General features: G+C 42.6%; 2 protein-coding genes and 1 non-coding gene across 5 annotated transcripts in view; 2 read left to right on the forward strand and 1 right to left on the reverse strand.

Moving 5' to 3' along the window:
• The window catches only part of LOC133487506 (uncharacterized protein KIAA1522 homolog), a 35,903-nt gene extending 24,898 nt beyond the window's left edge, over nucleotides 1-11,005 (forward strand). For 2 of the 3 annotated variants that reach the window (XM_061794179.1, XM_061794177.1), the window contains exons 3-8: nucleotides 2,778-2,918; nucleotides 3,055-3,098; nucleotides 3,186-3,321; nucleotides 3,548-3,670; nucleotides 4,627-8,340; nucleotides 10,302-11,005. In XM_061794179.1, coding sequence (XP_061650163.1) covers nucleotides 2,778-2,918; nucleotides 3,055-3,098; nucleotides 3,186-3,321; nucleotides 3,548-3,670; nucleotides 4,627-8,340; nucleotides 10,302-10,360 — 4,217 coding nt within the window. In that variant the 3' untranslated portion in view covers nucleotides 10,361-11,005. The remainder of the gene's footprint in view (nucleotides 1-2,777; nucleotides 2,919-3,054; nucleotides 3,099-3,185; nucleotides 3,322-3,547; nucleotides 3,671-4,626; nucleotides 8,341-10,301) is intronic. The other variant, XM_061794178.1, reaches the window with a different exon arrangement.
• Nucleotides 11,006-11,177: 172 nt separating this feature from the next.
• si:ch211-67f13.7 (uncharacterized protein LOC565426 homolog) lies at nucleotides 11,178-14,734 on the reverse strand. The gene is made up of 8 exons (XM_061794189.1): nucleotides 14,127-14,734; nucleotides 13,944-14,056; nucleotides 12,618-12,724; nucleotides 12,369-12,543; nucleotides 12,173-12,290; nucleotides 12,024-12,103; nucleotides 11,863-11,951; nucleotides 11,178-11,775 (listed from the first exon to the last, which is right to left on the reverse strand). Exons 1-8 carry the CDS (start codon nucleotides 14,550-14,552, stop codon nucleotides 11,237-11,239), a joined length of 1,647 nt encoding a protein of 548 aa, XP_061650173.1. The 5' UTR covers nucleotides 14,553-14,734; the 3' UTR covers nucleotides 11,178-11,236.
• Nucleotides 14,711-14,784, forward strand: trnai-aau (transfer RNA isoleucine (anticodon AAU)). The gene has a single exon. It is a non-coding gene; the product is annotated as a tRNA-Ile (tRNA).
• Nucleotides 14,785-15,159: the final 375 nt, after the last annotated feature.

The raw sequence follows: 15,159 nt of genomic DNA on the forward strand, positions 1-15,159 counted from the left end.
ACATACACTCATCAGCAATTTAATTAGCTGTATCTTTAAAATCCAATAAGATCAAATCTAACATATCAAAAATTCTGCTTTTACGTGAATAAAAGGCGCAGTTTTGATTAACAGGAGGTATTCTTGGAACCAAATGTTGACTATTACACTAGTATTGAACAAACACACATACTGTCCATTAAATTTCATTCAGTAAATACTGTATGTACGGTATCTAATGTTGTGGCCAAAAAATGGATTTATTTACATATTTCTGAAACCCTTTTGTCTTTTTTTTGTTCTAATTGTAAAGAGAGTATTATTTATAGTATGACTCTGGAAATGTAATCATATGTCCTTAAGCAGATTTGCTGTCAATGTTTTTCCCTTTCTGGAGGCTGAGCTCTGGAACTTGAATAGACTGGTTACGCAGGATCATGTCCATTGGATTTAGTAAGTTTATTCAAATCCAAGATGTAAACATCAGCCTGGATTTGATAGATAATCACTTCCAGCCTGTTAATACTGTCAATCCACCACGGACAGATGGTGCCTTTTAAGAGGTCAGTGATTAATATGCACACATATTTGAGTGTAACCAGTGATAGTTATAGAAGGTCCTCATTAACTGCTAGTCACACCCCACCCACGTCTTCACGCCTCTCCCGTAAAGCGTGTTCAGTCATGGTAACTGGACACTGTCTTGTCTCACCATGTGTCCATATCAACTGGCTCTATATACAGTATACTGTAAGTGCACACACTCTTTAGCAGCCAATTTATTTGTCTTTCTTTTTAACACATACAATTCAGTCCAGCTCTTCTGTAAACTGCTTTCGTGTGAGTTATTCAGAAGGCTTGTAAGCATGAGAATGTTTTGCATTTGTTCAGATGTCATACATTCCATGTATCAGGATGTGTACGCACTACATTACTGGAGACGTAAATAGAAAATAACTAAATAAAGTCACAGATTAAAGGGGTATCTCTTATCATATCCAGCTACAGTTTTTAAGAAGTTAGTCATAGATTAAATGGTCTCCTTTTGTCATCTGTGTGCATTATTACAACCTAACAAAGTTGTGCCAAGACAACAGGAACACATTTCACATGTATGACCATGTGCTGGAGCTACAGGCCTCTTTTGAGACATGTTTTAAACTTTGTTTTAGGACTAAATTTGCTCAATCTCCATGCTCCCCCTTGTGGCTAAATTATTAACCTTGTGACTAGAGGTTTAAGAACTAGATTTTTCCAATGAATCTCAATTTGTTTCAAAGTAGGGAAACTGTGCGGAGTTTCTCCCTTGTCCATCAAATCCCTAACAACAAGTCTTTCTTCATTGTTTACATGTATGACCGCTGTTTGAGCCCACTGACCAATCAGGGTGTTTGCAGATGGGCAGCAAGAGCGATGGCAGGAATTAGGCGGCACAGGATTAGTGCCTGAGCTCCGATCGTCTATTGGCTGTTGAGACATTCTCCACTCTGAATGGAACTGACAAAAACAACTTTTTCAAAAACAACACAGATCATCCTTTCGTTCTAATCGGGCAGTCTGTTTCCAGTACATGTGGATTTTTACCTTGTTGTATTTGAGACATTTTATACCAAGTTCTGTTGCACTTTTGGATCATTGACTAGCTATAAAATAAGTCATGGTGGTGCTTTCTACTAATGACCTCAGCTCTAGTTTGTACTGCTTTACCACAGTCAAGAAGAAAGGTAAGTGTAGGCAGCAGATACTAATTATTATCAGTTCAATAATGCAGATTGGTTTATGAATGTAATATGACCAAGACTGATGCTGGAAAATGACTTTACTGTTGACTAACTTGTGTAAGTTAGTTTCAGTATTTTGAACCTGAAACTGATATATATACATGCTCAAACATGAGAGAAACGTACATTGTAATAGTAACATTGTTTATAGGAAATTTCTAGTGCTTTTAGTATGCCGTTTCAAAAAGACAGTGCTGACTATTAACAGTTAAACGTGGCTGCTCAGGCTAATTCCAGCATGGCCTTACAGTGACTGTGTGGCAAATCGAGTACAGTAGGTGGCTTAATGTAGAGCGGCTGTCAGCATTACATAAAAGTGTCTGAGCAGGACCCACTAGAGTTTCATCACATGGCAAGTGGCCCACACGTTGAAGTGACTGCATGATTAACAAGATCTTATTTTTGTGTAGCTGATATGTTCGATAAACAAAATAAGGGCTAGAACATGCAAAGCAGTGATGATCTGAATGTGAGAATGCGAGACATTCATTAGCCAGTCAAAGTGGCTCTTCAGGTTTTTATCATGTTTGAAATTCACATGCAAGTCATTTGTATCTCAAATCCGGTTGTCTTTTTCTGGATTCAATCCATGGTTCTTGTCACATAATTTCTGTTATGCACTTATTACCTAAGCAAAAAGGTTTCTTACTACACATGTACAATTAAATGTGACGGTTTCATTAATTCCCCTTTCACTGTCTAATAAGATTAGATCTAGTCCAGAAGAATGTGTAAATCCTGTCATAAATTTCAGTAAAGTAGATTTTTGATGTGATAATCCTCCTCGGTGCCATTCTCAAAGGCAAAGTTTAATCCAGAATTCAAGAGTGAAACAAAGGTTTAATCTCAAGGATATTCTTTCTGTTGTTTGCTTGCATATTTATTTGTTTGGGCTTAAATGTGTCTAGTAACAACATGATTGTCTCTTTGGTGTCCATATGGGCAGCTAATCTGCTGTTATAGTAACAATGTACTTTGCTGATCACCTCCCCTTGTTTTCTCTTTTTGTCTTTCAAGCTGTGCTAAATCTACATGATGATAAGACCCCGCCTCCTCCGCTGCTCCAGGAGAACGTGTTCATCGAGGCCAGCAGGCCCAAGTACCTTGAGGACCTTCACAGTGAGGCCTTGGAAGGCTTGAAAATGATGCAACAGGAAGGTATAAAGCTCTTGTAGTCTTGAATCTTAGCACTAAGAAGCAGTACATGCCACAACTCTGCTTGAAAGGGTGTCATGCAACAGATGACATTGAGGGGGGGAAAAAAAATCAAATTTAAATTTTACTCTCTTTCCAGATAACAATGTTGGAGTGGAGTTCCAAGATAATGAAAGCACAACTGTGAGTGACATTGCAACCTCAATTTCATAATTTCTTGGGTGTCCTTTTGCTGAAGATTCACACACTTTCGTGTTATACCCGTGTCAGTCGACAATGACAGCCCAGACAGATGGGGAGGGTGAAGGGTTTACGACTGATAGCACCATTCCTGACACATCCTCCGTTGCCTCTATGCAATCATCTGTGTCTAGGAGATCCTCCCGCTCTGGTCTCACCAGGCAAGGTAACCACAAAATAAGACACAATTTTCGACTAGCAGTCAGTGATGATTTTATCATAACCAGGGTGGAGGGCTCACTAATAGATGTTTTAATAGTTGGTACAGACTTTAACATTAAGAGTCTACTTTCAATATGTTGTTGTACGAAATGTAAAAAGAACAAAAGTATTTGTATCCACAGTATATGGTCATGTAAAGAGACTTTTCTTGCCTCCTTCTGTTGAACCAGGATCAACGTTCAGGCCCTTAAACTCCGGGAAGCAGTCAGAAAAAGGCAGGACACGAAGACGACACAGGAAGACTGTGGGAGGCATTCCTCGGCATGTTCAGCGAGAGCTCGGTATGGAGCTGAGTATGTTTCGAATTTGGCACAGAAATTAATATCTGATTTGGATAAACTATTAGCCACTGTGGTTCAAAACAAGATAAATGGGTAAAGCATCTACTGTACATAGGAATGTCAAAGACTAATTACAATCTGTAATCTAGGGTGGTCAAATTTGGAGAAAAAAAAAAATCCCATGTAAATAAATTATGCATTCCGTTATCACACTCTCACAGTTGTTAACACCCTTTATTATACAACACTACAGTTGATTTTAAATTACATTTTAAGTGCAAAATTTTTTTTTTAAAGGAGACAAATTATGCATTTTTGTCTTAATGAATGGTCTCAATACACAATAGAATGAAGACTTACAGTACACTTAACATGCACTTCATCACACTGTTTAACGAGGTGTAGTTCTGTGTCATGCAAATGTTCTCAAAAGTCCCAGAGATCTATGAGAGAACGTGGGTGGGAGCCTCCATTAAGACAGTTTTCACTCCTGGCGCAGTACAACTTCACAGCACATTAAAGTGTGTCCCGGTTATCAGAAGCTAAAGCTGTAAGCTAACGCGAATCCGTGCTAACACTACAGCTCTGGCCTAAAGCCTTTTGGCTTTGACATGATCGAGCTTCCGCTTGACAAGAGTAGTCATCTTCACCCAGCCTAGCTGGTCATGTAATGGTTTGAGAAAGTGGTGTTTTTGTTTGTTTGTTTGTTTGTTTTAAATGCAAATTAGCCTAACAGTGGGGTAGAAGTACAGAATGGCTTGCTCACAGACAATTCTTTAGAAATAGGCAGATTACAAAAGATGACTGAGATGTTTAATTTTACAGAGACAGAGCTATTTGTAGACAAGCAACAAAAAGTAAATTTTCATTATAACACCTAAGTGAAGAATGGCAAAGTTATAATGCAAAGATATTTTGCACCACAGATGTCCCTCAGAATCTATGTTAACTCGTCCTCCTTCCATCAGGCTTGTACAGAGTGGGCCGGACAGTGTCTTCAAAGTTAGAGGAGGAAGAGCATTTGAGTGGCAAGAGTGACGGTGCGCATCAAGGAGAATCACAGCCCGGTGAAAATGTCATCCAGTCCATCAGCGAGGACCAAGTGGAGCAGATTCGTGCTGGTCATATGGATGACCTGGCCTTGCTGCACCGACTGGGCCCAGACTTGACGGATGGGCAGAGGCCTCGATCCTTGGCCGTTCCCTCAATGACCACTGCCAACAGCCTCCAGCAGGAGATGCCCTCCCCAGTCATCTCAATGTCCCCCCAGGCGGCCTACATGTCCAAAATCATTCCTAATGCCGTGTTGCCACCATCTATTGAAGTGGTGGAGATCAGCCGAGGCCAGAGTCGCAACAGCGTCCGGACTGTCAGCAAGAGCAGCCTGCTTCTGTCCAGCCCTTCCCCATCCCGCAGCTCCTGTAGAACCACTTCCTCGAGAGGCTCCAAAGTCAGCTCAGCCTGCAACCACAACCCCTACAACCTGTCAGACACTTCCGGTTGGAGCCACTCTGAGTCCTCAGAGACTTTGGTGTCTGACTCTTCAACCATCTCCAGCGGCAATATCTCTAGAAAGGAGGCCTCACAAGACTCCATCAAAATCACAGTCAATGGCAAGCTCATTAGCAAGGAACGTGGGGCTAAGAGGGAGGGGCCCTTTGTGCGCAGCCTCTCTGTTATGAAACCCAAAAGGGCGCCGCCACCCCCAAGCCGCTCCTATTCTCTGCACAAGATGAAGCGGCGGTCACGAGATTTAGCAGAGGTGGTGGTCATTTCAAAGGAGCCATCTCCTCAAAGTGGCTCAGCATTAGGTTGGGGAACTGATGAACCTGAAGCTTCTCCTGTTAGGACCATAGATAGCCCTGGCTACAACGGGGACATGAGCTCTCTGGATGACTCGACAGGCTCTGTGTTATTTCGTATGGCAAAATCACCGCAGGCCAGTGACTTGGCCAAGGCGGGAAAGACAGTTTCTTCTACACAAGAAAAGTGGAAACCACCACAGGAAAATAAAGTAAGCAAAATAACCTCCCCATCCAGCGGCTACTCAAGTCAAGATTGCATGTCTCCTCAGCTTGAACTTTGCAGCTCTTCACCAAAACGTAAAAGAGGAATTCTAGCAAAGCTTCAGAGGTTATTTCCTGGTGCCTCATCGCCATCCTCCCTCACACATTTGGAAACGAATGAAAACACAATATCCGTCAAGTCTCAACCAGTAAAAGTGGATTGTGAAAGTGTCAGCCCCTCTGTAAGAACCTTGAGAAAGCTCTTTGACATCCCTCCACACCCTAAAGTCCATGCACCTCCAGCCCCTCCTCCAGAAGTTTGGGCTCACAACAAACGTACCTTTGAGTTGCTTCTGGGACCCCCAGCCCCGGACAATGTCTATGCCATCATAAAAAAGAATCCAAAAGACAGGAGACAACAGAGGTCATCTGCATCTGTGTCGACAGAGGGCTCTGTGAAAAGTTTGGCTGGAGAAAGAAAACAGAAAAATCTGACTACTAAAGTGGAATCTACGAATGGAATGGCGCTAGGGACGCAGAAGGTTCAAGAAAGTGCACGTTTGAATGTGAACGAGGTTTACAAAATCAGTAACGAAAGACTCTCTCAGAATGTAAATTCAGAAGGAAATGGCAAAGTGAAACAGAATGATCAGAAGGTAGGAGTAAGTGACATATTGAATGGAATGTTAGTGAAGTCTGTGGAGAAAAGGGAAGAAAGGCTGGCAGGGATGAGGGACAGCATGGGCAAAAGTACAGCCACACAAGCTTCAGAGGTAACGGCTAAAATGGATATCATACATACACTTTCATTAACACGTACATCCCCGTCCCCTCCTCCTGCACACTTCCCCCCAGAGCCCCCTGGCAAACAGACCACGCAGGTAAACAATTTAGCCTCCCCTGATTCATCCTGGCCCCCACCACCTCCGCCAATAATACAAATGGTCAGTGTGCCCGATGAGTTAGATTTCCCCCTTCCACCTCCACCCTTAATTAGTGAAGAAGGGTTAGTTGGAGCCCTTCCGACATCGCCACCAAATTCTGTGCCTGCTGCAGTAAATATCACAGAACGTCACTCCTATAGCACAAGGCCAACAATTATTGTGACCGCGGAACCTGAACCACAGGAGTCCGTAACATCACATGAGGTTGGACCTCCGCCTCCCTTGAGTATACCCGCTCCACCAGCCTATGCAGCCCCCCCTCCACCAGTTATTGTCAACATTCCTATGAGAATGAAAGAAGTCATTGCTTCTCCACTTAAAGAGGTCCCTCCTCCAATAACTGAAAAGGTTTCTCCACCTCCCCCAGAAGTGGTTCCAGCTGTGCTAGCTAAAGAGTCTGCCCCCCCAGTGGTTCAAGTGCTCCCATCTCTAATTCCAAAAGATATCCCTCGACCTTTGGTCAATTTTAAAGAAGATCCCCCTCCTCAGGTTAGCCAGCCCGCCCTTGTGCCTCCAGAAACAGTCTCAGCTCTGTGTTCTGAAGAGGTTGTTCCTCCATCTTCTCAAGAGAGTAATTCACAGACACCGGAAGAAGAAACCCTTGCTTCCAAACTCTATCCACCTCAAAGTATTCCACCACCACCACCAAGTGAATCTCTAAAATTAGACTCAGAGGTCATCCTTCAACAAGAGAGCATCTCATCTGAATCTCAACGTAAGCAGATTTCATGTAATGGTATTCTTACTCTCCCTCAAAATATCCCACCTCCACCTCCCTTAGAACTTCTCGCTTCAACTGAGATTGCACCCCCAAACACTGATGGGTTCCATATTCAGAAGGTTCCCGTTTCACCACCGAGTGACGTTTCCATCCCATCAAATTTTGACATCCGTCCATCATCACAGTCTTCTCCACCTTTAAGCATTCCTGTGCCACCACTTCTTCCTGCTGGGGGTCTTGCCAGTCTTTTGCACCAGACAAGTACTGCAAGCACAGAGAACGAAAGCCCTGAACCCTCCTCTGAAAATGTTCAAGAGGAACCTGTGGTCACACCTTCCCTTCTGCAGATGGTCAAGCTGCGGCCTGTTAATAGCAGCCCCGAACCTCCTATCGCTCAGGAGCAAGCTCAAGCTGAGGCCGTTTTGACAATCCAGCAACCCAACAACCTGGTCCAATCTCCCCAACCCAATAATGAGGCTCCACAGAAGCCCATTAGAAGATCTCTGATCATATCCTCGCCTACGTCAACGTCTCCACCCGCCATTGTCACCTCCCAACCAGCTCTACCCCAGGACCAGACTGTTGTTGTTGTTGTTCCACCTGCACCTTCACCCACAGCCCTTAGGTCTCCAGCAATGATCACCTCCCCCGCACCCTCCATGAACCTACAGGAGGCCATTCGCCTGCGGACAGCTGCCAGATCAAACCACAGCTCTGCACTTCGCCTCAGCTTGCATTCACCTACATCACCAAAAGACCATGGTCAGTCTCCAACCAATACAGCAAGCTTTATCTTCTCAAAGAACAACAAAAGGGTAGGGGTAGACACCAAGACACCCTCACAGAAAAACCAAGACATTTCTACAAAGGTGATCAAGGAGGTAGAGATAAAGAAAGTCAAGATGCCGCCACCTGTTGCAAAGAAACCCAAAACAAAGGCCATAGATGTGGAGAGCAGTGATGGAATGGAGCAGACTGCAGGACAGCCAGCACAGACAGAGAGCATCATGGGTAAGAAAGAATACTGCAATAATCCGAATGTTGAAGAGGTAACAATTTATAGGAAAAGCCTGAATTGTTAGATGATGGGGATACTTTTTAAGTCCACAAGTTATCAATGAAGAATCAAGGGAGGTGGTCTCTTACTGAATGTGAATTCTGCAACCATAGGGGATGTGAATTGTTTTAGGATTAATTAGGATTAGTATTTGATTCGTAACATTTTAATCATAATTTGACCTTCACCGTAATAAGCCTAACATTTTAAAGCTTCCTTATACAGTGTGATAGAGAAGCAATCTCTCTTTTAAAATAAAGTACTTATATATTACTATTTTTTATAATGTTGGGTAAGATAAATCCAACAATTACAATGAAATCATGCTATTCGCAGAGGGAGGCACCGAGCCCTGCCTTGAATCACAAAAATCTGTGACTAATTAACACTCCCCTAAAAGGAGGTTGTAATTGTATATAGATGCCACAAGATGGTGGCAAAACACTTAAAATTGAGAAGGGGTGTAAAGCACCAACACTGAGAAACCACCATCACATGAGGCTAATCAATAGTGTCTTGCATACGGGCCTAAATAACACACTAGCACAAAATGCTGTGACATTGCACATGGGCAAACAAATATGGGCCGTAGCTCTTTACACAAACGGTTTTAAGTCATACTGCCGACAGGGTGATTGGGTGGGTAGCACATCCGCTTCACAGTTCTGCGGTTGGAGGTCCAAATGCTATGTGGAGTTTGCATACTCTACTCTGAGTTTGCGTTCCATAAATATGCATGTGAGGTTCATTAAAAACTCGACTTTGTCCTTGGCTGTAAATGTGAGTGTGAATGGTTGTTTTTCTACTGTAAATGTGCCTTGCGATTGGCTAGTCCAGGGTGTACCTCTTGCCCAAAGTCAGCTGGGATAGGCTGCAGCACACCTGGAACCCTAGTGAGGATAAATAGTATGGAAGATGGATGGTATTAGGTCATCCTCTTTTGGCATTTACAGTACAGGTGAATTGTAACAGTAGAGCACATGGGCTATTAGTGGCTACTTTGGGAGCAAAGAAGGAACATACTTTCAGTTTCTCATTTGACGGTGAACACTATGAATGAATTAAACCAAACAACACCACCAAGATTTCACCAAAGCAATACATTTATTGCTTGCCTGAGCATAAAAGCAGTGAATGGATGACATTTTCAGTGAATAACAAAGTACTCTCGAGGTCCCCCACAAAATCTGCAAATATGCGAATTTGCAAATGTGGAACTGCGGATACGTGGGGTTCATTTTATTTATTGTTTTTTTTTTTTCTACATCTTTGTGTTTAGTTTCTATATGATTTGTTTTTTAATAAAAGGAATGGATATGCAAGGAAAGTTAGCGTTTAGCATGAGGTTTTATTTAATATTCGACATGGGCACTAGAATTCGCTATGAACTGCTTGAGCCGCCCAGGAATCGCGTCAACTAATTTCACCTGGACCCCTTGTTAGATGGAAGACATTACTTCTCATATTCGCTCTTCCAGTCTTTAGTGTGGTACAGTAGACTTTCTCCCACAGTAGACCAACCCCAAAGAGAAAAGTCACATGGTGTTGAAACGGGGCTGCTGGCCGACTACTCATACAAAATGTGGAAGGCCCCATCTTGGATGAAAATCCAATCTTCAGCAATCTCCCAAGTACTGGTAATGGACCAGATTGCATTGCATGGTATCACGAAGAATGAATTGACCCACAATCCTGTCCAAAGTCATCCCATAAATTAATGAACAAACAGAAAGAATTCGATTTTTTTTAAATGTATTTATTTTTAAAGTATTTTAAAATGGGGAGTTACAGTACTTTTCGATCACCCCCACCTTGTAAGTTTTCCCCAATGTATCACTTAAGTGGCCAAATGTTAAAAGATCATTTTGTGCACTTCTTCCGCAAAACAACTCTTCTTTCATTTTCCCAACTTCAGATGCAGCAGAGAAATCAAACGGTGCAGAGACAGGTGATGCTGGAGGAGGAGCAACATGAGCCTTCACACTGAAGACAGGATAGATTTTAATGCCAAGATCTTGTAAGAGGGGGAAAAAAAAAAAATCACTGATGCAAATGGTGTGGGTTGTTTTTTCAAGTGCACACGCAACAGTTAAATAGATACAATATGTTTTCCCCGCCACATGATGTTCTGAGCTTTACTGGTGCACGAGATTGAAATATGCCACCGTTGACTGTACTACATACGTAAGTCCTGCTGAATCAGTGCTTGTCAGAATTCAGGGCGCTCTTCTGTAAATATAGCCAATATCGGTGAGTTCTGTAATTTACCAAAGACATTCAAGAAAACAAATCTTAAGTTATTTTTGCTCTTCGAAGAAGGTCTCCAGAGCTCTTTGCGAAGTGGGAATCTCTAAAATAATATGAATCAAGAGTTTATGTTCTCTTCTTTCACAAGGTTATCCTTTAAGGCTTACTGTATTCATGGCCCATAATGTAGTTCAGGGTCAGCTAATAATCACTGTAAAGTAATATTGAAATTCTTTATTTAGAACACAATTTCTGTTGCTGTTATGGCTCAAGTCGTGGGATAATTCTGCTTTGAATCCCCCCCCCCTCCAAGATTTTCATACATGTAATAAATCAGAAAAGGAAAAAAATAAAAGATTTATGGACACATTACATGGTCTGTATTATTGCTGTAATATTTGTGTATTTCAGGGTTCACATCTGTACTAAATCTTATGCATTGGTTGTCAAGATTGTTGAATAGGATATTGTAGTTTAGATGTGTTGAAACTGCAACATGAAGGATGGCTACCTGTGCTGTGTCAGAAACAGAAAAATGCATCCCTTAATTGCATGCCAAATTTTATTGAGATGGCAATGGATAGATTGATGCATTCAGCTATACTACCATGTAAAATACCAAGTCAGCTCATCATTATTCTGTACATCAGACAATTGTGTTCTTGGAGCCTCTTTAGTCCCATGTGTGTGATTCCGTTTTCCTTCGTCCCCTTTGGTATCAAGTTGTAGCACAGTGACTTGTGATGCTAAAATTGGCTCCATCCTCACCCATTTACCCAATACCTTCCCTTTTATTTCATCTTCTTGGACCACCCATTTGCCTTCAAATTCTTCCTCTTCAACATCATATCCTGATCCATCCTCTATGAGCTCTCTTAAACCTCTCTCTTCAGACTTTTTCCACCTATGGGCAAGCTTCTCAACTTCCTGTCCTATCTTTTCTTCTAGAATCACACTTTCTCTTCCAGAATCCTCCACACTGTCTTCCTCACCACCATCATTCATGAGTACATCTGCAATTTGCCACAAGGTGGCATCACTGTGCACATCATGTAAGGGACGATTCAGTCTTCTGATACGTAGTAAGCCTTCCTCTTCAACAAGTGGCTGATCTGCAACTACGAAGCCCCTTCTTACGGAACCTTTGCACAGAAGACAAATGAACGAGGATTAAAAGACAAAAACATTCACTTAAAATAATACTGAAGGTAAAAAAGGAACTTGGGTACCTTCCATGCTTGTTCTCTTTGACTTTGAGCTCACACACTGTGAATCACAGCATTTGCATATGTTGTCTTCTCCTGAAAGGGCCTTCCACCTTACAGAAGATGCGCAAAAAATGTCTCATCCACTTGGGAAAAAATACAATTATTTTAGTGTTAAGTCTCACCTATCCTCGCCGTAAGTGCATGATTTCTGTGCTGGACCTGGCTCTTTTGATGTGGCAAATAATTTGCAGTAAATGCTGATCTGAGCACAGACAACAGCTCAAATCACATTAGACTTTAGGACCGAGGGAGCATGGGTGCTGATTCTCACCTCCCTGTCTGGGTCAGAAATGAACTGGAAGGCATTGAATGAGAATCTCAGGGTCCTGTTAGCTTGTGAGATGAACTTAGAGGCCCCTCCGGGGTGTCGCTTGCTGTCCAGCATGCAACTGTGGAAGGCATGAACGTGACATCACAAACAGAACACCAAGGAGAACAACCTTCAAACTCCTGTACACAATCCATACCCTGAATTGCCAATAATTTTGTATCTGTGGGACAATGAAGAGCCACTGTCTGGTGAAGCATAGCAGTTGTTGATGTACAGTCTCCTTCCAGCGGGCAGATGTGGAGCAGAGACTTGGACGTTAACCTTCTGACCAAGCTGGAACATTTGGTTTTCGATTGGGTTGCTCCATGAATCTGAATTTGACACAGTTTAGTGTGACATAATGTATTGAATGCAAACCTTACCCGTGTGTTGTATTTAGACATACCATCCATCAACTGGATTTGGAACTCATTTGGATGCGCTCTCAGATTTTTACGCACAAGGGCAGTTGTCCAGGTTGGCTTGACTGCCAGTTGGTACACATGGTGGTACCTTGACAAAGATAGTATGAGAGATATGTGGGCCAGGTTCTCAAAACACATGATAAACATGCCAAAGAGCATGTGCTACCAACATCATCATTATTTTTCCTACATTAAATCATTTAACCTTTTAATCTCTATGGGGTTCATTTTGCAAATTTCCAACAAGTGTGTTAAATTTAAGTGATCTTTTTTTATGCTCTGCCTCTAAACTAGCATTTCCCAAACTCGGTCCATATTTTACTTTTGAAAAATCTCACAGCACACCATTCTATCCATTTTCCGTACCGCTTATCCTCACTAGGGTCGTGGGCGTGCTGGAGCCTATACCAGCTATCTTCGGGTGAGAGCTAGTGTATACCCTCAACTGGTTGCCAGCCAATCGCAGGGCACATATAAACAAAAAAACATTTGCACTCACATTCACACCTATGGGCAATTTAGAGTCTTCAATCAACCTACCATGCATGTTTTGGGGAAGTGGGAGGAAAACAGAGTACTCAGAGAAAACCCATGCAGGCACGGGGAGAACACGCAAACTCCACAAAGGCGAGGCCGGATTTGAACCCGGGTTATCAGAACTGTGAGGCATATGTGCTAACCAGTCGTCCGCGGTGCCGCCAGAAATTAACATCACAAAGAGAAATTATGCATAAAAGCTGGGGAAAAACAGTTTGCTGATAACGACTCTGTGTCGGTTTGGCGATGATTACAATCACTAACCAGCTACAAGCGATAGATGAAAAAAGATGCATTATTTGTAGCAAATACATTTTTTGGGTGACTATGTGCCATGAGATTTTTGTAACATAAGAAATGTGCCTAGAGGAAATGATAAAAGGTGAGCTGCAAATGACGTAGCAGAAACAACAAGCTAATAGAGGTAGAAAATTGAGATTCAGCAATTCGATGACGACTATCGGCGATACTGGCCCTGTATTTACCTGGTATCGGATTGATACCAAAATGTCCAGTATCACACACTAAAGCTTTCTTGAAAACACATACATAACTGGCCAATTTTTCAAAAAATGTTGGTGCCTAAATGTCCTCCAATTCTGGAACGAAATGGATAATTGACAGTAAAAAAAAAATGTATTTTTTTTTTTACATCCTTTTCACTTTGAATTATTACTCAAGTAAAGAGTACTTGAACTTTCGTTTTTCCTCCTACACGCAAGTATGTGTACTTCAACGCAATTACGGAGTCTTTCGCCACCTCTGCGTACCTTTGATAACGACATTCAATGTCGACGTCAAACCGAGGCGCTCCACTTGGAATCCTCGCGGTTGAAGGTTCATAATGGAGCGTGAATTTGTAGAGCAGGAGGTCGCGCGTCGACTGGCGACGGGGAATAGAAATTGTCATTCGGGATGCACAATGTGACATCATGCTTGACGTCACGCTTTACCTCTTGCCGGGAGCCGCAGTCCGTCAGGGGATACGTGAAAAGCAGGTCTCCGTACGCTCCCAGGACTCCGTTGCTTCGGCAGCTTCGGCCCAGCTGGAGCTCGGACTCATCCGCGCCGAATCCGTAGAACGACGGCTTGACCCGGACGACCAAGTCGAACGCGGAGCAGGTCACCGAGACGTCAGGAAGGGACGCCAAGTCGAACCGGGCGTTTTCTACTGCTGGGACGTGCTCGGACAACCTCAATTTCGATGGGGCGCTTTTGGATTTGGGGTTGCCCATTTTGATAACTTGCTTTCGTCTTTGGGCAGTTGTTGAGCCGTCGGTGCCCGTTTTGCAGCAACCCACGCCGAAAAGTAAGAAAGCGCAAAATAAAGTGGAAAGATGTCTTGTTTGCATTGTCACGTTCTGTCTTTTCTCGCTCATGTGCACGCACGCACTACGTCACTGTCACAGCTGGAGGTTATTAGAGGTGATGGGGGAGAAAGAGGGTGACGTCGGTCCAGAATTGGAGGACCCAGCAATTCAAGCCTATATAAACCTATATCATCCACATAATATCGAAGTTACGGGTCTGTAAACGTGGCCGGTTAGCTCAGTTGGTTAGAGCGTGGTGCTAATAACGCCAAGGTCGCGGGTTCGATCCCCGTACGGGCCAAGCTTTTCTTTATTTAAAACATTTAGCTTGAAGGATACATTTCACTATATAATTATAAAAATGGGTAATAAGTCTTGAACAAAAAATATTGACCGACACTCTGTTGCCGGACCTACCTTTTACTGTAGCTACCTCAAAGCTAGTCCTGACATCTGCAGACATATTGAGTTTAAATACATAATTTTAATACGAAATAATTGATTTAGAAAACCTAGTCATCAGTTTAAAACTGCACGAAATAAAAGATCAAGAAATTATATTTTTTGGTCACAGTGCGTAATATCTCTTCAACAGTCTCAACTGTCGGCCACCGTGCCGCAACACTTAACTCAACTTTATTTATAGAGCCACTGTAGGCTATATTAAGTTCACAGT

Source organism: Phyllopteryx taeniolatus, chromosome 13 (genome assembly GCF_024500385.1).
Source record: "Phyllopteryx taeniolatus isolate TA_2022b chromosome 13, UOR_Ptae_1.2, whole genome shotgun sequence".
NCBI classification, from domain to species: domain Eukaryota; kingdom Metazoa; phylum Chordata; class Actinopteri; order Syngnathiformes; family Syngnathidae; genus Phyllopteryx; species Phyllopteryx taeniolatus.